The following is a 23,302-nucleotide window of genomic DNA, read 5'->3' as shown; positions in this document are numbered from 1 at the left end:
AGAGCGTGGATGTAGCGGTAAGGCTGGGAAAGGACTGTTGAGGAGTGGAATGGGCTGGTAACGGACTGTTTAGGGTTAGAGATGGCATTTTATGGGTGAGAGGTGCTACTGACTTTAGAATTATATGGAGGGAGCTTCGAGTGGTGGAAGGGTATGGTAAGGGCATATGATTGTTAGAGGTAGCTGTTGCTTACTGAACTGATCATGTTTGCTCAAAACCGATGCTGCTGATGGCTAGCAAGAGCTGCTGAAGTCTTTGTTGTTTAGCAATTGTTGTTGGAGGTTAGAGATGATTGCTGAAAGCAAGACGTATCTCTGAACTCTCGAAAAGGGATCATGTGTAGCAAGAAAATCCGGTGTAGCCAGAAAGGACCTTTAGGGCAACATTGAAACTTAACTCTCAAGATAAGGACTTTTGAGGGCTCAGAGGGGTTGATAAAGGTTAGCAAAGACTGTTGAGGAATAGACTGGCCCTTAGAAGCGTCAAATGAGGCTAAGGTTTGATAGTGGCTGGTCATGACTACTGTGTTAATAGAAATGTTGAGTGTCCCCTGGACATTTAATAGGGGAGTTACTGTATGATGGAAACGGTTGGTGAGGGAACGAATGGTTTTCTGAAGGCCACAAAAGTCTGCAGTAATCTGGGTGTACATGAAATACTCGCGGAATGCCACGAAATACTGGAGGTTGTAGAATATCAGTTACATGAATAATTATGTACCAGGATATTCGGACTTTAGGATATAAGTTATCTGAATTACTAGGTACCAGATAGACACTAGAATATACATTATTAGGTATGTACCAGGATATTTTGACTCTAGAATATCACTTGAAGTATTAGGTGCGGGATGTTCAGACTTAGTATACAGGTTACCTGAAGGTTTGGTGCTAAGATGTTCAGGTGTAAGAACGTAATTTACTTAGTATTAGGTAGCACGTTATTTGCACTCTATAATATCCGTTATCTGAGTTATTAGGTACCATGATGTATAGTCATTTTAATATCAGTAACATGTTTATCACTTGCCTGAATCATCAGATGGAAAATCAGTGGCTTGCTGGTACCCTCCTGATCTCGTAATGTGTGTGCCTCGAGGCTAGGGTACAAACACAGTCGCTGTGGACATATAGAGTTAGTGTATGTCATTCCATATGCTAACATATGGTGCCACCCTGTTGCTTCGACTTATGACTAAAACACACACACACACACACACACACACACACACACACACACACACACACACACACACACACACACACACACACACACACACACACACACATCTATATATATATATATATATATATATATATATATATATATATATATATATATACTGTATATATATCTATCTATCTATCTATTGCCAGACGCCTCAATCCCGTTTGGGGTGGCCACAAACAAATCGCCTCCAAGTCGCCCCGTCCCCCGCCATTTCACTGCCCCGCTCCCAACTCACACACCCCTCTCGCATATACCTCTCCACCCCATCCCTCCATCTCATCCTCGGCCTTCCCTCCCTCTTCCCCCTCCACCTCACTCACATACACTCTCTTCGTCAGTCTCTCTCTCTCTCTCTCTCTCTCTCTCTCTCTCTATATATATATATATATATATATATATATATATATATATATATATATATATATATATGTATAATATACGGTATATAAAGCCATTGCAGCACAGGCTTCCACAAGCATCACTTTTCCTGCAAACACCACCTTCCCATTCTTCCTTTGTCAGCATGGAAAAGGATTAATTATAGGTATGTCCCTCCGAGGAAAAGATCCGGTCCTGCAGTATACCTTAGACAGATATAACTATTTGATACAGGATTAGTTGGTGTTTGAATAATCAGACTAAAATATTAGTTACCTGGATAACATGACTTTAGCATATCAGTTACAGGAATGATCAGTATGTAAAATATAATGTCTGGACCACTGAATAAATTCACAATTGGACTCTGGAACAGTACAGAAGGCATCGAGATAATTGGACGTATGGGTAGTTCTAAATATAGTCTGACTGACTTATTCATCTGCCATGGTAATAGGTGGTGGCGACCATCATCCACTCACTGAAAGTGGTGCTGCCTATTTCTTCTGTCATCTTTATCATTTGTTTTCTTCGCCTGACCTTCTTTCTTCCTGTTTTTCCCAGCAATCCTGTAACTTTTCATTAGGCTACTGTTCTCTCTGCTTCAGGTGACTCCATTTCAAGGGACATGCCTAATGGTTTACTGTTATCCAGGAAATCATTTACAACGTTTGGTGTTAATCATATAACCAAATAACGGGGTGATGTGGAGCCTACTATAGTGCCCGTGCTAAGTAGGTGGAGAGACGCAACTGTTGCGTCCATCAAGAAACCAAACCTCCACACTCCTCTCTGCTCCTCGACATGGCGAGATGTTGTCTAGTACGAAGGAATATAGGTTCACTGAATGGCATGGCCAACAGTGGTGGTTGCTTGCTTGTGGTTGATGGGTCTGCTCGGCCAAACAGATTAGGGTTACTTACCAACAAGAGCTAACCGGACTCTTTAGTGCCACGCCGTTGTTACGTACAGCTGGAGTATTGTCCAGGTACCATAACCACTCTGGATTTCATCACATTGTACTGTTGTCCACAGGATGAGTATAGCTAAAATATACCCATGAACATCATGGCAACTACTTCATAATATATATTATTGGCCGCAGGTTGAGTACATCTGGAATATATCCATGAACCACAAACACTATGGCAACTACTTCATCACCTGTGGGGTCCTCTACGCAGTTGATAGCTCCACTAAAAGGGAAACCAGGATAAGGTAACATTAACACGTGTATATATATAATAATGCCGTAAATTGCTTGGATGGAAACATTTCTGTATACAGACTCAATGAATATGTGTTTATTGTGATGGTACAACAACCTCAACCCGACATGACCTCAAGTCTGACAGAAGATTTGGTATGTTCAGAATAAACACAGTTTTTCGTGGGAGAGAAGGCACTGTCACCATCGTCGTATGTGTGGCCTAAGTAGTCTGGACCAGGGACCCACGATCCTTATGGACCAGTGAGGGACTAGATGATAGAATGCCTGTGTAATATTAACACTATAACTGTGACATATGTTTTGGCAGTCCACACACGATTTTATTCAGCTCTGTGGAGGCCGCTCTTCGTGGAAAGATAATGCAACCAAAATCTGATTCTTCCTGATCCAAAAGTCTCTTCAAAGCAGAACTAAAAATCGTTTGGAAGTAGCTAGAATAAAAGTGAAAGAATTCATCATTCTAAATTAGGGACTTGGACTCCTATGCTAGTTATATGTTTACTGAATAACACATTCAGAATAAATTCTTGCTATACCAACTTCGGCATAATACAGGGTCAGCTCTACTTTAGCATTGCTTAAGGTAGGAGATGCCTTTTGTGTACAGTTGTGGATCTTTCGTATTCAAACTCTCTCTCTCTCTCTCTCTCTCTCTCTCTCTCTCTCTCTCTCTCTCTCTTTTATTTAGACAATAGACAACCTTTCTTTCCAGTCTCTCCATTTCTTCCTTTCATGGGAATTATTACTTTTATTTAGTTGTTTGGACTGTTCAGAATGAAGGCCTTCCACAGGTTCAGGCCTGTAGAGATATCTGGAGTTCTTTCTGTCAGTTACTGCCATCACAGACAGCAGGCAGGTTGTCTACCCTTAACAGTACTGGAATGCAGTGGCCTGGCTTCGGGCTCCTATATTCTAAGTTGCTGAAATGAGCCTGGCTGTCATCGTACTGCTGTCTGTCCTGGTTCACAGAGTGGCCCTGGACCTGTTTCGAGAGAGACTGTTGGATGTGGACCTGCCCTTCAACAACCCCTTCAAGAGAACCACCATGCTGGGCTACAACTATGATAATAAGGTCAGTGTTTTAACTGGGGCCACGGGGTTAGAGGAATGAGTTAACCAAGAGTGGTGCCATCATTTATTGATTTATTCCTCCTGCCCTCAGCTAATTGGTGCTAAGTGGTGGCGACCATCATCCACTCACTTGATATAGTGTTGTCTACTTCTTCCTTTACCTTTATCGTTCTGTTCCTTTGTCTGTCCTCGTTTCTTTCTACATATCCCTTTCCTTCCTGCCCGTTTTCATTTCTCTTATTTCCCTTCAGGTGGCTCTAAACTGAATGTCAATCCTAATGTTTTCTGCAACCCAGGAAACCATTTACAGTGCTGGGTGGTAACCATGTAACGGGGTGTATGGAGCCTTCTATGGTGCCCCTGCTGACTGGGTGGAGAGGTGCAAATGTGACATCCATCTAGGACCCAAACTTCCACTCTTCTCCCTGGGATTTGCTGTTGCGGGGCTCTGTTAACCGCAAGGTAACATCGGTTCATTGCAAAGACGACCTTGCTGGAGAGGTTACTTGCCTGTGGTTGATGGGTATGCTTAGACAGGCAGACCGGGTTTCTTCTACAAAAATAACATCCAGATAACTTGAGTCAGCTTAGGGGAGACCTTTCGTGGTGAAGGGGCAAAAAAAAAGAAAAGAAAAGAACTGTCTCCCCCACCCTGGATGGTGGTAGGTAAAGACAGCCATCATCCACTCACTTCGATCACCCACTCACTTGTTGTAGTGCTGCTTACTTCTTCCTTCAGATTTTTTTCTTTAATTCTGTGTAAGCCCTCGTCTCCCTCATCCCTTCATTTTTCTCCCATCCTTCCTGTCACTTTTTATTTCTCTTCCTTCCATTTCAGTTGGCTATAAAATGAAAGACAAGACTGGTGGGTTCCTGCAACCAAGGACACCGTTGACAAAGTTGGGTGATGACCAAATAGCCAGATAACAGGTTGATGTGAAATCTGTTAGGGTATTACAGTTAGCTGGGCGGGGAGATGCAAATGCTGCATCCATCTGGGAACAAAACCTCAACACTCTTCCTTGGAAGGGAACATTACTTCATTGCATGGGACAGCCCTGTAGGGTTGGTTGCTCGCTTGCAGTCAATGAATATGCTCGGCTAGACAGATCAGCGTTGCTCAACAATCGCAACACACACTGGGGAAGTCTCTTGCAGCCTGAGTAAAATCGTCTGGTAGTAACAAGAATAATGCAAAAACAGTTTGTTCTTGGCCCCCGTGACCCTTGTTAATTATATAAGAGTGGGGAACAAATGCACGTGAATGGGTGATATGGGCTAGAAATATTGTGAGTGATGGAGTTGCTTACCAAAGTATGTACTGTGAAAACGGATGATGTAGAACTGTTGGCTGACAGTTTAAATATATTTCAAAATACCCTCAGCAAATGAAAAGGCTGGGAGAGAGGAGATAGAGTAATGGTCATTGGAATAAATGATTAGAATGAATGAACTGAATTATGTTAGGGCGGGGATAGGCACTAAGAATATATCCTGTGAGGGGGAAAGCTGTAGGAACCATGGTCTGAGTAAAACAAAGGTGCAGACTTTAGTTGTAACGGGTTAACTGGGGAAGTCTGGTTAAATAAAACCAAAAGTTCGATAAATCCAAGGGTCACCCCCAGCAGGAGGGAATTAAAAAATAATTGAAAATATTTGACTGCATTATCATTCGAGCACTAGAAATGAAAACTATACCCATTTTACACTAATTTGGCAAATAATTTCACCCTTTTGCAACATTTTTCACGTCCTTGTCATGGCATTTCATGTCTAATACAGTATTACTATAATGTTATTAAACCTCAGACGAGGAGAGCGCAATTTCGGGCCAGGTTGGGGTAAAGTAAATGTAGAAAACCTGTACAATGTACGGTCCCATTTATCAACCCTAGTTTGGTATAGCTGACAGACGTTCGGTGGGCTCAGAGGTGTTTGATAAATCAGAAATCCATTATATCGAGGTTTGATGTAGGGAGGGTCCACCGTTCTTAAAAGTTTTCTCCAAAAAGAATAACACAAGCTTGTGTTGCTCTCCCTAGTCTTGTGACTTGTGAGGTGTTTAAAAAGAAGATAAAGGACACCTTTGATAGCATCACCCACCCCAGCCTTATAAATCTTTGTCTTTAGGCACACTGTCAGCCACACCCCGTACAAACAACAGATCCACACCATATGCATCTCAGACACACCCAGAACTACTCCACATACATAACAGATGGACGACGGATGCACCTGAAACACACCCAGACCTATCCCATGCACACCACATGCATCTCAGACAAACCCAGACCTACGCCATATACAGTACACCACATGCACCTCAAACACACCCAGACCTACGCCATAGTCCACATGCACTTCAAACACACCCAGACCTACCTCGTGCACACCACATGCGCCTCATACACACCCAGACACGCTTCTGTAAACTTGTGTGGAAGCGAAAGTGTGACAAGCAGAAACTATATGAATGCATCTGGCAAGATTTCATCCTACCAAAAGGTGTGGTGATTCAATGAGTGAGTGGGACAGTTAGGGACACACACTGGATTTGGCCGCCCCCCTGTGAGTGTGGCAAAAGACGTCACCGCAGTGAGGCGGTAAACCCTTCAGTCTAATTGTCTTTCTCTGTTCATTGGATCTACCCCCGGAATAAATTGCTCAGCGCTTCCACTGAACTGTAACTTTGAGCGAAATAAATAACGCTTACTCTCTCTGTTTTTTGTTCGAAATGTCGCTCGAGCTGTATAAAATTGTCTAAAAATACCTTATGTAAAACGCAACAAGAATGTCATCGTCGTAAGATGATCAGGGCTAAAGTTATGTATATATTTATGTGTATATTCGTGTTTTCATTGTGTTGATTGTTCATTAATTTTAAACATTCATTTTTAGTAATTATCTCAGTGTTCAGTCATCCAAATTTTGGTTGAACTCAGCCTTGAAAAAAAAAAAAAAAAAAATCTGCAGAAGTATTTAGTAACCTCCTGGCCAGCCTTCTGCACAGTATAATGCATTAGCCGATGCGTAGTTGATTCACGCTTCATCGGGTCTCGTATTAAGTCAGGTCATATCCACTCGAATTCCTTTAGATCGGATCAGTCAAGATTTAAAACTATACTGTGTTCAAAATGACATAGGTTGTAGCAGCTCTTCCTTCGCGATTCATTTAATATATTACAACCTAACACTTCCTTGATAATGAAATCGTTTAAATATCAATATATTATCATTTACATGAACACTGTGTAAAAGGATACTGAAGTACAAAGTAAACAATTTTTCATAAAGTGATGAAATGTTATGAAGTCATCAAAGCCTCTAATAATTAGAGAAGCCTTTGGTCACTTTTTAGCTCTTCTGTGGATCAACATTATCTCCTACCTTCTTCCAGAATACCATTAAAAAAATATCACGGTTAGAAAGCAATCCAGGATAGTGTCCAGAAAATATCTGGCTCCAAACATACTGCAAAAGGTCCATAACTTCTGCTTTTGGAGATTGTTGATAACCTTACTGGTTTTGTAATGCTCCACACAAAGCTCGCGTTAAAGACAGACAAAGACAAACGTAGGATAACTAAATCAGATGTAATTATGTATGTATGCATGTAATGTTTTGTCCTGTTCCTTAGTGTCAAATTTATGGGCCATCCGGAATGACACAGGTATGCGGTCGACATCTGATTCCCGCTTTGTTTGTTTTATGCATAAAGCACAAGTGGAAGAGTACTTAACAGCTTTTACTTTTGGCGTCTGTTGATATAGCCTATCTTACCACTATCAGAAGATCCCGGCGTTGTCCGGGTAAAATCCAATGATGGTGCATGTCGGCATTGCCTGGGACCCTGGATGATCACTCCTCCTGTAGCATAACACCCATGAGTTCACATTTTATCCACTGAACTTATGTTCTTCCATGGGTCCATTTCACCAAGGATGTATTTCCCTTATTTTCCTATTACCTACCCATACACGAAAGTTCCCACCCACCCTGTTCACCCACCCATACACCTCTGCACACCCACCCACACACCTATGCTATCTATCCATCCACCCCACTCTTCCACTCACCCACACTCACCAATCCATTCTGCCCACCCACTCACCTATCCACGCTACCCAGTTATACCCACCCAACCCTGTCCACCACACTTCTCCTTCCACCCTCACACCCACTCCACCCTTGTTGCTCCGCCGCACCCACCCAGCTACTTAACGTTGCCCACCCACCCCACCTGCTCTGCCTACCCCACCAGTCTGTCCACCCGTCAGTCTCGTTGTTGCTAATGATGATATGGTTGTATAAGTTAAAAAAAAACAAACGTAATTAACTATCATGTTTCCATCGTGTTATTTATTTCAAGTTAGTTCTAATCTTGGCCACTAGGGGCTTCACTTCAGGAATACATCCAAATTCGTCGTAAAAAGTTACAAATGTTAATGCTCTTTAGTGAGTTCTCTGTGCATCCCCCTTGATCTCCATAGAGGACAGACAGACATTCTCTCTCTCTCTCTCTCTCTCTCTCTCTCTCTCTCTCTCTCTCACACACACACACACACACACACACACACACACACACACACACACACACACACACACATATATATATATATATATATATATATATATATATATATACATATATATATATATATATATATAATTCATCATTTAATCTAAAGTAAGCTTTCTGAGACAAATCCACAAATTTTCACGTGAGTTTCTGTTCTTCCTGCCTGCGCTGCTTGCTTGGCCTGGATCGTTCCGATGCTCCAAAAGGCGTCGTTAGAAACACCGAATAATATGTAGTTCCAATTTGGACCAACAGGGGGACACTAAGGAAATCCATGTTTTGCAGGTTTAGCAAAGTTTCACAAATTTTAGGAACTTTAATGTACTGTACACCATTATACTTAATTCCAGTTTTGCCATACGAATCATCAGCCAGTGTGAATATCCTTCATTACTTCCAACTATATGGCTCATAAGTTAATCTGAATTATGTTCTCTGAGCCCAACCTTCAAACTTTCAACTAAGTTTCTAGTCGCCCAACCTGTACCGCACGCGCACGGCCCAGCCTGCCCCGCTCCGACGATCTGAAAAACGTTGTTAGGCTCACGGTAAAGCGTGTAGTTAGCAACGTTTTGCAAAATTTTAGAAATGTAATATACACATCAAAGTTTGATGTAAAAAGTTACACCTGTTTGTGATATTTAGAGTTCTATATGCACCCCCCTCGAGTTCCAGAGAGAGAGAGAGAGAGAGAGATTTTCCGTCATAATACGGATTTTTGTGTGCTGCTCTGCCCTAAATTCGCATTACAGACAGAGAGACGAACTTACGTATAGACATGAACTTTGGATTACAAGCAGATGTAAACATAATTACGTACAGTACGTAATGCTTTGCCCTATTCCACTGTTTCATGTTTGTTTTCTGGCAGGACGCAGGTGCACGGTCGACTTTTGTGGATAATTTTTGGGGAAAAATATACAACAAAGGATCTTCGAGAGCATTTGCTTTTAGAACTTCAGGTATCATTGACTGCTTTGCGGTGATGCTCTGCACAAAATTTGCTCTGCAGGCGGACAGACAGACTCAAACTTAGAATTATTGAATCAGGTGAAACACCTATTCTGATTAACGTGTTGCCCTGCCCCTCTGTGTCATATTTAGCGCTATTCTGACATGACGCATTCACGTGACCCAACTGTTCCGTTTTTTCTTTTTTGGGGGAGGGGAGGGGGAGCGGTGGTTACTGCACATTTCAAATAGGTCTTAGTGAATTTTGCTTTTGGAGATGTTGATAAGTTTTGTAGTTTATGCGTGACGCTCCACACAATGGCTATTCTGCCTCCAATAGCGTTTTCGTACATTGACAGTTTTTCTTTGTTTCTTTTTGCCTACAGCACGCTTCGCAAGGTTCTAAACATTTTTTGTTTTAAGAGTTTGTTGATATCTCTTGCCGCGTGTGTGTGATCCTCTGCACGGACAGACAGACAGAAAGATAGAAGGTCTGACGTGAACTTAGGATTATAGAAACAGACGGCCCTATGTTCACTTGGGAACTTCTAGTTGGTTAGGATTGTTTTGGGTCCATTTACTGTAGGTCCACTTAGATAATTTTAGGTCAGGTATGGGTGGTGGTGATGGGTCGATTGTTAGAGAATAGGTCTGCTCTTGGAAAAAACGCGAGGACGATCACAGACAGTTTGATGATTTTCAGTCGATCAAACACTGCCGGTCGTCCACAGACCCCAATGACATATTATAAAAATAGCCCTGCTAATGCAGTCACATCAGTCCCGAATGAGACACTTGTAGAATACAGTCAGTATGGACTGTGGTTACTAGCAATGAACTCGTGACATGTAAAGTTCTGAGGCACGATGATTTACTATTAGACCTCAGGGAATGGATCGTTAAGTCTGTGTCCAGAGTTGAACATATTAAAGAAAAATCAGGTGGAGGGAATGCTTAGGGGAAGGAAACGCGTAATAGACAGGAAACAGTCTAGGAATAAGAAGAGAAACAGAGAAATATCTAAATAAGAATATTGATCCCTTCACTGTCAAGATGCATCTTTCATGGTAATTTGGTGCCAGCTTGCCAACATGTGTTTGATGATGGAACATCCAGTGTCATATTTTTTTTTTCCTTATTTGCTTTCGCTACACTTTATTATCTTGCCCTTCGAACTAAGACCTATGATATTACAAATCACATGACTCCTTAGTATGAACAGGTAAGCTTGTTGTAGTAGACAAGCTCGCTTTACCAGACAATGTACACATTAAGGTTCAGTTTGCGTTGGCGTCCTGTTCTTTTCCATTTACGTACATTAATCTTAAGCAGGCTGGATCACCGACATGGCTTGGGTGATTTATCGCTCACAACAGGACATCTACGTGATGGAAGGGGATTTAAAATACTGTTAAAGAACTCTGAGCCAGGAAGAGATAGACAAACAGACAGGTAGATGGTTTGTTTGACTGACTGATTGAAGGATGGATGGATGAACTGATAGAATATATTCCTTTCTGCAGGAAATTTACTCGTGGGACAACGGCAAGCAGTTAACCTATCCAGTGAAGGTGATCGACATGGACGACAGGGACACGGATGAAGATGACGAGGATCCTGAAGAAGCCCGGCGTCCCGCAGACTACGACCAGGACTATGAGGTTGACCCCCTTGCCCACAGCTAACGACATACTTCCAACTGTTCATACTAACTTACCATTAGTCTTCGGTCGTAACTAAGATGTATTTTTGCAGGAAGAGCAAGAGGCTTGAAAAGATATTGTTTTCCTCCTTGCTTTGTCCTTCCTGCGGTAACAAGCATAGGTTACGATCATTTTATTTCACTACCATGATTTGCCTCAGCAAGAACGAGAGGCGTGGGGACATTCAGCTTTCCCCTTTCCTCGTTACTAATCAACCTTATAATTTACAGTGAGTTTTCTCAACAGTTCTTTAATAAAGGAAGAACCAGTAACATAATGTTTTACACTCCCCTTCTTTGTGCTCTCTTAAAACACAAGCCAAGTTGCGACGGAGTTGGTCATAAATTTATCTGCGAATCAGGTCTTTGGGTTATCCACACTTGACCATAATTATTCACTTTTTGTTTCTTGGTATATTTGAAAACTTTACTGAGTTTGGGTTTTAAGCCTGTGTTTTTCATCTCTCACTCTCATGCAAAACGCAGTATGGGGGGGGAGGGAGGGAGTAAATGAGAGTGTATTCCATCTGTACGCTGAGAATTTTTAAAAGCTGATATAGGAAAATGGTAAAAGTGGAGTTTATCTACCCCGTGGATTTTTCTCATTATTTTTCGGTCCTTCCAGGAAAAAAAAAAAAGTGAATAAGTGAATGGTGGCTGCTGTATTAATCCCATATAACCTCCCTCAATGTTTAAGCACCAACAGTATGGAATATATACGGGCTGGGTGGCTGGCTAGGTGCAGACAATCCTGGCAGTATCACATGGCAGTCTTCCTGGCGGATGGCCTTTTCAGTATATGGAAATGCTTTGTGGAGATGCAGTGCTATTTGCCTATACTGGTTTGATCCTCAATAAGAAAAACAGGTTTGAAAGTAAGGCCAGTAAAAGCCTGAACGACTGAAGGATGAGTTAAGGCTTTTTTCAGACGACAGATTTAATTTCCCTAATGCCAGAAGACTTTATTCAGCTTAGGACAAACGTTTCAGCCCAGAGTGTTTAGATATATCATATTATCTAAATTGACCTTGTCATTTCATTGATTTCCCGTAAGCCGTCTAAAAGTATTTAGAGGTAAATAAAGACGTCATCATAGTGTAGCAGTTAATGACAGTAACACATTCAGTGATCAGCAAATAAAGGAGGGGGGACGAGGTTACTTTTGCCAGTCTGTCTTTCTCTTGCCCTGTACGTATATCCTCTCCATCCTATCCCAGCGGCAGTCTCCCGTCCCATACTGTCCCTTGCGTGGTGCAGGGGCCCGGGGCCAGTCTGCTGTAGTACAGAATATATTGGGGTAGATGACCCATCATTGCCCCTGATGACATTATATTATCGGAAAACCTCTAACCGCATCTTGGGTAATCGTATGTGGGAGTACTTCGTGACTGTTGTTCTCACCTGGTGTCTTGGACCCGTATTTCCGACTGCTTAGATGTATAGGCACAGCTTCCTTATCAGTTTATACCTGCATTTAGCATGTTAATATTTTGCACTTCGTTTTATAGGCAATCTGTGTTGGTAATAAGAAATTATAAACAGAATACAAAAGAATGGTAAGGTCTGGCAATTTTTTCATGTAATACATGCTGTCTGCACACTATTTTACTCACCTTTGGGTAAATTTATCAAAATGGAGGACAGGCGTTTAATAACTTTCTGGCTCTTCTGGCCTTCCGTAGCTGAATTAACTCCTCTAAAGTTGACAAAAAAAAAAAAGAATCAGAAATCTGTTCGATAATATTGCAAGGAAAAAACACTTCAGTTAAATTCCACTTTTACTAAAAATAAAAACATATATTTTGTATTTTAACAATATGTAAATCCTATAGTGTAAATACTGTAGTGATCATAACATGTAATATATGTGCCACTAAAGAAATAAACTCTTCATACAAACACTACGTGATTATTTCTTAACCCATTTGCGTCCAGGGTCCTCACTATAGGACGGAACTGGGCGTTTTCAAAGGATAATAAAGGGTGGAACTCCAGGACAGGGACCTATAAGCGTCGCGATTATGAGCCGACTTCCACAACAATCCCTCACACAGGAAGACTGGGAGCTAATGGATTAGGTTACCTCTGAAGCAATATATTTATATGTAAAATATTGAGTAGGGTTGAATCAACTCCCCAGTGGTAGAAAGCAGTGTTCTTCAGATCTATGGAAAATTTCCCTCAGAACCCCGAGAGCACTGCATGAAATTGTTTACCAGATCTACTCTTTTATATAAGGCAAGTAGAAGTCGGGCACCACAGTACATAAGACACATATCTCTGTGTTTCCGATAACTTTTCACGGTTAGTTCAAGTGAGTTTTTAAAATTTGATATTTGTAGTTTGTGTTATGCTGGGTGCCCACAAACCACTCACTAACTTTAATGCTATCGTTCTCGTATTGTCAGGACTGTTTTTTTTTTTTCCTGTTAACAAGGAAACCATTTACTTCACTGGGCAATAACTATATAACCAACCACACTGACCCCTGTATGTCGTGGGGGCAGAAAAGATGGTTTGCAGGTCAGTGATCCACCCAGAAAAAAAACGAGAAGTGTTCAGAGTGATCTGAGAACCGAATAATTGACTATGCCCTGTGACACTGACTTTTGACTGATTGTTCTCAAGACCGGATGAGTTCATTCTTGCCTAATCCTCAACACTTCCAGTATGGTTGGACCAAATCGGATCAAAACTGTCTGAGTTGACTTTGTCCTATGACCTTCACCTCTGACATTTTGTTTTAAAAATCGAACCTTTTCATCCTTGGCTTATTCTGAATCAGACGAAAAAAAATAGTTATAGAGCGCGCGCGCGCGTCCGTGTGTGTGTGTGTGTGTGTGTGTGTGTGTGTGTGTGTGTGTGTATACGTTTGACTTGGAATGTTATCATACCAGTCAGTTATGAAGATGGTAGCACCAGTCGAACTGGGCGGTACGCCCAAGGTGAATGGCAAACTGTTGACAAGGAGAGCTGGAGCTCCGATTTCACCAGTTCTCAGGACTTGTTCCTGACCATACCTTTTACTGAGCATTTTCAGTGTTTCCATTAACACAGAGAGGCCATCATACTCTCATAAACACCCGCCTCCGACTGTCTTTTTTTTTTTTTTTTATGTGTCTGACTCTGGGCATAGGCTTCACAGCCTGCTATCAAGGCCCAGTAGTCCTCTTACATACCGTACACCTCCACATGTGTACACCAAGCTACATGCACGTTAGGCATCATACCTTCTATTCCATCCCCCTTTAGCAATTGCCGCTGCAGTATTAGGAGCAAATACGGTGGTATACCTCGAACTGCCACCACCAGCAGGATAGGACTGGTGGCACAGGGCCTGGCCGTCGTCAAGCGACTGTTCCAGCAGCAGTTGTTGCTACCACGGATCACGCTCGTCAGTGGAGAAGTGCGAGTTCGACCTTATATTTTACCAGTATCGATGGTCTTAGTACCAATCTGAACTCTGTTTACTTCTTCCTTGAATTTGCATTCTATTAGCCCTGTTCCTCATGGAAACTAAAATTTCTCTCTCTACTGACCTATCCCCAAACAATTTTCCTGGTTACCATCTTTTCACAGATTTTCTAAACAAGGATGGCACATCGCAATATTAAATCTGATTATGTAGTTGACATTATCGTGATCTTCACTCTTACTATTTTTAGTACTCATTATACAAACTAAATTACATTAAAACAACCAAATGTATCTGTGTAGTTCATTGCTCCCCCAAAGCCTCATCAGAACCTAGAATATTTGACTCCAGATCCACAGTTTACCAAGCTGAACCTCACCCTTAGCACAGAAATTACCGTTTTTGGTGATTTTATTGTCCATAATGTTGGATGGTTATTGCATTCTGCTAGGACTGACAATACTTGTCAAGAATGCGAGCTATTTGCAGAATCGTTGAATCTTACGCTACTGGTAAAACATCCAACCAGAATACCAGATAACCCTGACCATAGTGCCTATCTCTTGGACCTATTCCTGAAAAAAATAACCTACATCAGTAATGCAAAGAGGTACTGTCATCATTCTAATACTCCGACCACAATCTCATCAAAGCCTCATTCATCCTGTGACCCAAAAGCTCCCCATTCTGAAACAGTCTGGGTGATCATATTGCACTTTGATAGGGCAGACTGAGATGGATTTAAAAATTATCTAGCTGATATTCCATGGCAGTCTTTTTTTTCCCCCCCCCACTGATGTCAGTTCTAACGAACCCCACGTTTATGTATTAATACAAAATTGTATGGAATTGTTCATACCCAGTCAACAAGTTACTAAACGATCAGACTCCCCGAAATGTTCCGCAGCGGTTGTGGCACACAACGACTCCTATTGAATCTCTCAGTCACTTTAAAAAAAATAGTAACAAAACCACGCAAAAGCAGTAATAAATCTCTCATTGATAGGGTTAGGCATATGACAGAGGAGCTAGTTGGAGAAGAACAAGGGGGATTTAAGAAGGGAAAAGGGTGTGTAGATCAGATATTTGTTCTCAGATGTTTAGTGGAGAAGTATCTAGAGAAGGGAAGGAAAGTGTATGCTGCCTTCATGGACTTGGAGAAAGCTTATGACAGAATAGATAGGCAAGGTATGTGGAAGGTATTGAGAATATATGGAGTGGAGGGGAAATTGTTAAGTGCTGTGAAGAGTATGTACGAGGGAGCTAGGGCTACGGTGCGAGTGGATGGTGAGCTGAGTGAGTTCTTTGATCTCAATGTGGGACTGAAACAGGGGTGTGTGATGTCTCCATGGCTGTTTAATATATACATGGATGGGGTTGTAAAGGAGGTGCAGGGTAGGGCAGTGGATGTGGGGGTGGCTCTAATGAATGAGGATGAGATTTGGAAGCTTCCGGTGTTGCTGTTTGCTGATGATACAGTATTGTTGAGTGAAGATGAATGGGAGTTGCAAGGTTTGGTGAATGAATTTGGGACAGTGTGTAGGAGGAGGAAGCTGAAAGTTAATGTAAACAAAAGTAAAGTTATGGTGTTTGAGAGGAATGAAGTCACAGAGTGTGCAGTGAGATTGGATGGTGAGGATATGGAGAATGTGAGTGCATTCAAGTACTTGGGTAGTGTGATGAGTAAGGATGGAACTTTGGGGGATGAAGTACGTGAAAGGGTACAGCAGGGAAGAAAGGTTGTTGGTACACTGAAAGCAGTGATGAGAAATAGGGAGGTGAGTATGGAAGTTAAGAAGTCACCTCATGATGGTATTGTGATCCCTACCCTGACGTATGGAAGCGAGGCGTGGACCTTACAAGAGGGGAACAAATCAAGAGTGAGAGCAGTGGAAATGAGTTACTTGAGAGGAGCATGTGGAGTGACGTGGAAGGACAGGTTGACGAATGAAGAAGTGAAGGAACGTTGTGGGGTAGATGTGGATGTGGTTGAAAAGATTAGGAGAAATACACTGAGGTGGTTTGGACATGTGGAGAGAATGGAGAATGAAAGACTGACTAAGAGGGTGTATGTAGGTGAGGTGGAGGGAGGGAGAGGGAGAGGTAGACCGAGGATGAGGTGGATGGATGGAGTTGAGAGGTATATGAGGGAGGAGGGGGTGAGTTGGGGGGAGGGGAGTCAAATGGTGGGTGACAGAGTGACTTGGAGGCGTTTTGTCTGCGGCCACCCTTTGCGGGATTAGGGCGTCGGGCTATAGATAGATAGATAGATAGAAATCAAACTTTCTTCCCAATCAGGAACCCAGACTATTAAGTATTCCTATTGACTATGGAATATTCTGGTCAAGTCTCAGTTGTTTCTATAGTAACTTAAACAGGTCATCACCCATTTCCCCACTAAAACCTTCAGACAGCAACACAGTACATGGTCCAAGTGGAAAAGTTAACGTTCTTGCAGGTACATTTACCAGAAATTCTACCTTAGAGTAAGTCAGCCAGAACGTTCCTGTACTAGAACTTGACCCCCCCCAGTTGGCTCCACTAAAGATACAGACCTGATAAGTAAAATCTATCCGAGACAATTTGCCAATCAACAAAGCTCTAGATCCAGATGAAATTCCTCCAGTAGTTTGGAAAAGTGTTCACCATACGTTGCTCAGGATGTTCTTGCTAAATCATTCAGACTATTCATAATTATTTTTTCATTCCCCAGTTCTGGGAAAGAAGCCAACATCCACTCATTTCCAAAGAAAGAAAATTCCTCTGATCCCTCTGATTACAGCCCAACAACTGTCACATCTTCTCGTGGTAAAGTATAGACTGTCGTTAATAAGTACATTTTTAAACCTTTTGAATCCAACAACTTAATTAGTGACACACAGTATGGAATTCGACATGAAAGATCCTCTGTTGATATATTCAGAGTCGTTACTCATACCATCCAACAGTCAACTGACCAATATGGAGAAACAAATCCAGCATCCGTTGATATTTCTAAAGCTAGTGTGGTACCATTCCCTGCAATCCAAACTCCCTTTATGCATTCCATCATTTTTTGTCCCAGTGATTTCCTCATATCTCGGCAACATGAAGATAAAAGTTGACAATTTAAGTTCCATTTTCCACTCAGTTAATGCTGGCGTGCCACAAGAATTAGTCCTGGCTCCAACTCTGTTCCTAATTCATATTAATGATCTCCAGTCTGTCTCCCATTCGTTCATACGCATATAACTCAACACTTCACAGTTCCTTCACACTTAAACGCCCATTCACAAAGTTTGATATCTCTAATTCCCTAATCAGTACAGCAGTCTTCATAAATCGAGACTTATCTAAGATCACTTATTGGGGACAAAATAATGTTGTCTCATTTGATCCAAGGAAAACAAAATATATCCAGTTTACTAACAGACCGATATTATCTGCTACCTATATCACCTTCAATGCAACTAATGTTCCAGTCTCTAAAAGCATTGAAGTTCTCGTTGGTTCACTTAACAATACCCTCAGTTGGACCTCACACCTTAGATCACATTCTAAAACCGCCTCAAAGAAACTTTGGTAACTGAACAGAATCTGTAACTTCTTCACCGACGATCAGTGAGCTATAATTTACAAGTCGTGTGTGCTCTGAGCTTGAATATTGGTCGCCCTTGTGGAGTGGAAGCTAGCAGGTCGCACTAAAACGACTGGTCAAAATTCAGAACAAAGCAATAAGAATTATTTAAAGCCCTGCAAATACAAGTGAACTACCTCCCCTACGATTAAGACTAAATGGTGCCTCCCTTACATTATATTACATATACTTTTATGGCAAATGCTCAGACGAAGTTGCATCCCTTGTGTCACCTCTCCACGCCTTTCTCCATGCTACACAGGCATCTGATAGTGCTAATGACCGAACTGTCACACTGTTTTACTGCAGAATTTCTGCCTATCAGAATTCATGTATTCCCCGACCTGTTTCTCTTTGGAACTCTCTTCTCCAGATTAAGTTCCCTCCAGACTTCAACCTACATCAGATCAGGTTCAAGTGTTACAGATTTTGTAATGAACGGAGGACACCTGTAATCTGGTGTATGGATTTTCAGACTTTAAGTTTTCCTTACTCTCATCTTCTGTAAAAAGAAAAAAAAATTGTAGTGCTTTGTATTATTTCTCCCCCATGCCAAGTTTCAGTCTTAAATCCATGTTGTGCACGCATTTGCCATGACCGTTGGCAACTTTGGTAAATTTGTATTTTCATGTGCTCTAGTATTTTTTTCTTTATCTTTTTTTTTTTTTTTTTCCCTTGAAACTAAGGTCAGTTAGTCAAGTTTCGCCAAGTTTGGGTGCGGAGATCCTCTGTGATAATTTTGCTGGGGGTTCTTCTGTGGTAAATTTGTTGTATATGTGTATTAACACCTTCATTGTCGTAGGTTCAAATGTGGCATTTTAAAAAATGCTCTTGACACTGCAGAGTTGAAAATGCAAGTGAAGTAGGCACAACCCAGACGCATGCAAGAAGCACTAGCCAGAGCTCTAGAATTTGCGTCCTATGCCAGGTCCAGTACATCCACTTTTCAGGCAGGTCATAGTGAAGGATTCAAGGCAAAAAAGGCGCAGGTATGGGAAGTGGAAAATGTTGAAGGATGGTGCTGGTACTGTGAAAAGCCAGGACATCAGAAAGTGGATTGCAACAAGTGGAAGAGAGAACATGAGAAGATCAAAGGAGGTTGCTGGTTCTAGGGGAAGCTGGGACACAAGAAGGTAGATTGTTACAAATGGAAAAAAGAGCAAGAATGGAGCAGTGTCAGGAAACCCACGATTGCAACAAACAGGTGTTGGACATGTGTGAGGTGGGACACGTCAGCTATGAGTGTCTAAATGAGAACGATGACTGTTAATTAGCCTGTTAACTGCTCCATACAGCCTGGGCTGTTCCGAGTGCGACTGCTCAATACAGCCCTGGCTGCGCAGGTCAATTTCGAATATAGTGCCATGGTGACCAAGGCCGACCCATGCAAGCATGTATGAGCCTTCAAAACCAAAACCGAAACCGAATCCGAAAAAGAAAACAAAAACCATACATTCCAATAGGGAATCTGACACTTCGATGTTCATCCATGGCTTTACCAAGGTAAATATTGATCTAATAATTCGTTACTATATACTTTGGCATGTGTTCTCTCAATTCCTAAGACAAAATTTGAGCTTTGGGAAATTTAATTTTTACCCCTATGTCTGCACACCACGGACACCTTCAAAAAACCTTCATGCGCAGTTAATGGGTTAGTGCAGGCTGGTAACGAGAGGCGACAACCAGCCAGTTTTTCCTAAAAAGAACCACCACTGAGGAAATGCAGGAGAATCTTGATGAATAGTGTGTGAGAAGACAGAAGAGCAGACGACAAGCAGTGTACCAGGAATGGGAATTTTGTCAAGAAATGCCACTGTACTGTTGTGACGGCCAGCGTCAAGTGCAGATCACCTAAAGAGGATGCAGATGGAGGATGTAGATTTACAACCAGTGCTAGAGTAGCTGCAGTGGAGTACAGTGCGATCATCTTGGGAAGAAGTTTCCAAGTTAAGCCATGCGACCAAGAGTTACTGGAGTTCGTTTGGTTCGTTTGAACAATGGACTACTGGAGCATCAGTGGGAGACACCCGATGGCCTCAGCAAGTATTGGCAACTGGTGGATCCGAAGAAAATGAGGTCTAAGATCTTGGATGAGTCTCATAACCAGATCACTAGTGGGCACCTGGGAGTGAAGAAAACCCTAAACTGGCTGCGACAGAGGTTCTACTGTATTGGCATGCGTCAGGATGTTGAAGAGTGGTGTTGGGCCTGTGATGTATGCTGTGCCAAGAAGGGGCCCAAGAAACATGGTTGCCCCTCTTCAGTTTTAGCAATTGGGTGCACCGATGGAAAGAGTCGCATTGGATATTGCTGGACCTCTGCCACTCAGTGAAAGAAGAAACTGGTATGTATGTGTCGTCATGGACTACTTCACAAAGTGGCCATAAGCCAATGCTATCCCCGTTCAAGAGGATGCGACTGTTGCTCAGGTGTTGGTTGACCAGTTTCTCTGTCGTTTTGGGGTGCCACAAGCGCTACATTCAGACAAGGGTAGAAACTTTGGGTCTGCTGTATTCTGAGTGCTGCAAGTTATTGGGGATCAACAAGACCAGGACGATGGTGGAGAAATTCAACTGGACCCTGAGGCAAGAACTGGCCAAGTATTGCATAGAGTGACAAACTGAATGGGACCAGAAAATACCTGCCTTGGTGATGGCATATCGGTCTACATCCCATGCGTTTACTGGCTACACCCCTCCAAACTGATGTTGGGCCACGAGTTATGCTTACCTGTTGACTTGTTAGTGGGAAGACCTTCTGGTGAAGAGCTGCCAACAGACACCAACAGCTACGTGAAGCATCTTCAGGAAAGGCTGGCTGAGGTACATCATCAAGTGCGAGGAGCCTTTAAGTTTTCAGGAGAAGTGATGAAGTGCAAGTACGATGCCAAGGCAAGTGAGATGAACGTCAAGGATGGTGACCAAGTTTGGTTATACAATCCTCAGTGAAAGAAGGGATAGTCACTGAAGCTGTAGATCCCATGGGAAGGGCCTTACCCTGTGTTGGACCGCCTATCGGATGTAATGTATCAGATTCGGGGCAGCAAGAAGTCTCGCCCAAAAGTGGTACATGTGAACTGTCTATGGCAGTACCATGGGCCAGGACAGTACAGCTGGGACGTCTCCTAGGAATCATGCTCTCCTGCAGCCGAGGATGTTGAGGAGGACCAAGGAGCTGAAGTGCAAGAGGATGGTGACAGTTTCCCAAGAGAAGAAGTGAATCAGGAAGAGCATCAAGACCATCCAGAAGTGGACTGTGTGGAGGAACAAGGACGTCATTGGAAGTGGCATAGGAGAAGACCTGGTAAGTTGAAGGAATATTTTGTGTGTAGTTAGATGTTTCATTAGGATTAATTATGCTTATATATATTGTGTAGTTTTGTCGGGACAACAAAGAACTAGGGAGGGGGTAGTGTTAAGAAGTGAGATTTGCCAGTTAGGTAGTTGAGCAGGTTCTCGATATTTCCCATTGTTTACAGTGGTTCCAGTACCAGTCAGATTTGCCAGTTTGCCTGCTGTTTGTGAGCGTAGTTGTTTCGTAAGTTAAGCATTAATTTTTGTGCTCTTTTTCTCTATGTTATTGCTTGTTAAATTATGTAATTTAAGTTTGTATATATATACTAAATAATTTTCAGCGTTATGTAATGTAAGAAAACTCTGGTATGTTTTGGATGTTTCCGAGCTGGTGATTGTTGTAACCGTGCTCTCTCTCTGGAGTACACCGGAACTGTGGAAAAATGTAAAAATTTCTAGAGTAATGCAAGCTTTTATAAGGATGGGGAAGAGATTGGAGTAAGTTCAGTCAGTTTTCAGTTCAGTTTGAGTGTCAGTGAAGTATTATTAAAGTTTGTATATCATCGGTCCTTTGAAAAATAATGAAATGTTGCCAAGCATTAAGTGTAACTGCAGTTGGTAATGTTTGTATAACTCCAGTGTGTGTGAGAATAGTGAAGCGAAGTTGGAAAGCATAAGTGTAATTATTTGGAAAATAATGGCAGTGAACTTAAGAAACCAGTGTTTATTTACGACGCCTGAGCTGATCCTGTGTACTGTGAACCTAAAGTCTGTCCACAGGAAGAACAACTCATTGGGCAACGTCCTTCCAATATTGTTCTACTGCTGTTGGAGCCTGTGGCAGTGTGGGACGGGGACGTAACAGTACTTTGAAAGTGTTTTCAGGGAAAAACGTCATAACACTTTGTTATAAAGGCGATTCTACAAGTTTTGAGATTATCTATTTGGAAATTATGTGAAATGTTTATAAATATTCATTTACAATGTTGGTGCGTATTGTTAATTTAAAAAATTGTAATAAACATGCTTTCTGATTTGGGAATGAGTCAAAAAGCCACAGCATGGCAATCATTGATGTTCAGGGTACTGGAAGCGTTGTCACATTCCCCTAGAACACACCCGGACTCAGTTACCCACACCATCGCTCATTTCGCCACCACCGACACACACACACACACACACACACACACACACACACACACACACACACACACACACTAAAGCACTCAAACTCTCTCTCTCTAACACACACACACACACACACACACACACACGCACACACACTGAACCAAGGTAATGAAGTTGCACACGTTGTCATAATTATGAATACATTTATTGGATGCTGGCTTGGTTCACGTCTTTACAGACAGGTATAACATGATAGTGATAAAGAAAAATAAAATCAATCAATATTAACATTAAAGTAAATGCAAAGTTGTACACACCAATATCAAATTGTCAACACCTTTCTCGGTAATCCTGTTTATACGCCATTTTCTCAGCTTCTATTCATGATATAATTATCTAGTTCGCAAATGCTTGTACTTTACGATTCAGCACTTGAGCAAATAATTTCTATCAAACTACAGGTGAAATCCCACAAAGTGTAAAATGGTATATAAAGGTTTTTCGGAACTGTGCCAACATATATATATATATATATATATATATATATTTTCAGCCTCAAATAGATCCATAACACTTGGGATACTTTCCCTACTGTTTATTGCATCGACTTTCCAGTGTTTTCTTCTTTCCATCACCACCACTGTCATGCCTGTTCATCATAATGTAAGAGCAGACGGTTAAGAAAAACATATCAGTTTTGTACA

The 23,302-nt window shown here is 41.8% G+C and overlaps 1 protein-coding gene across 1 annotated transcript in view; it reads left to right on the top strand.

The window, feature by feature from the left end:
* Window positions 1-11,550, top strand: part of LOC145391149 (uncharacterized) — an 82,910-nt gene extending 71,360 nt beyond the window's left edge. Inside the window, exons 12-14 of the mRNA XM_080265828.1 lie at window positions 2,715-2,827; window positions 3,810-3,912; window positions 10,965-11,550. Of these exons, the coding sequence (XP_080121954.1) occupies window positions 2,715-2,827; window positions 3,810-3,912; window positions 10,965-11,126 (378 nt within the window). The 3' untranslated portion in view covers window positions 11,127-11,550. The remainder of the gene's footprint in view (window positions 1-2,714; window positions 2,828-3,809; window positions 3,913-10,964) is intronic.
* The last annotated feature ends 11,752 nt before the right edge of the window (window positions 11,551-23,302 follow it).

Source organism: Coenobita brevimanus, chromosome 17, assembly GCF_032717465.1.
Source record: "Coenobita brevimanus isolate Jiangsu-jjx chromosome 17, ASM3271746v2, whole genome shotgun sequence".
NCBI classification, from domain to species: domain Eukaryota; kingdom Metazoa; phylum Arthropoda; class Malacostraca; order Decapoda; family Coenobitidae; genus Coenobita; species Coenobita brevimanus.
This window is presented reverse-complemented; position numbering and strand designations above follow the sequence as displayed.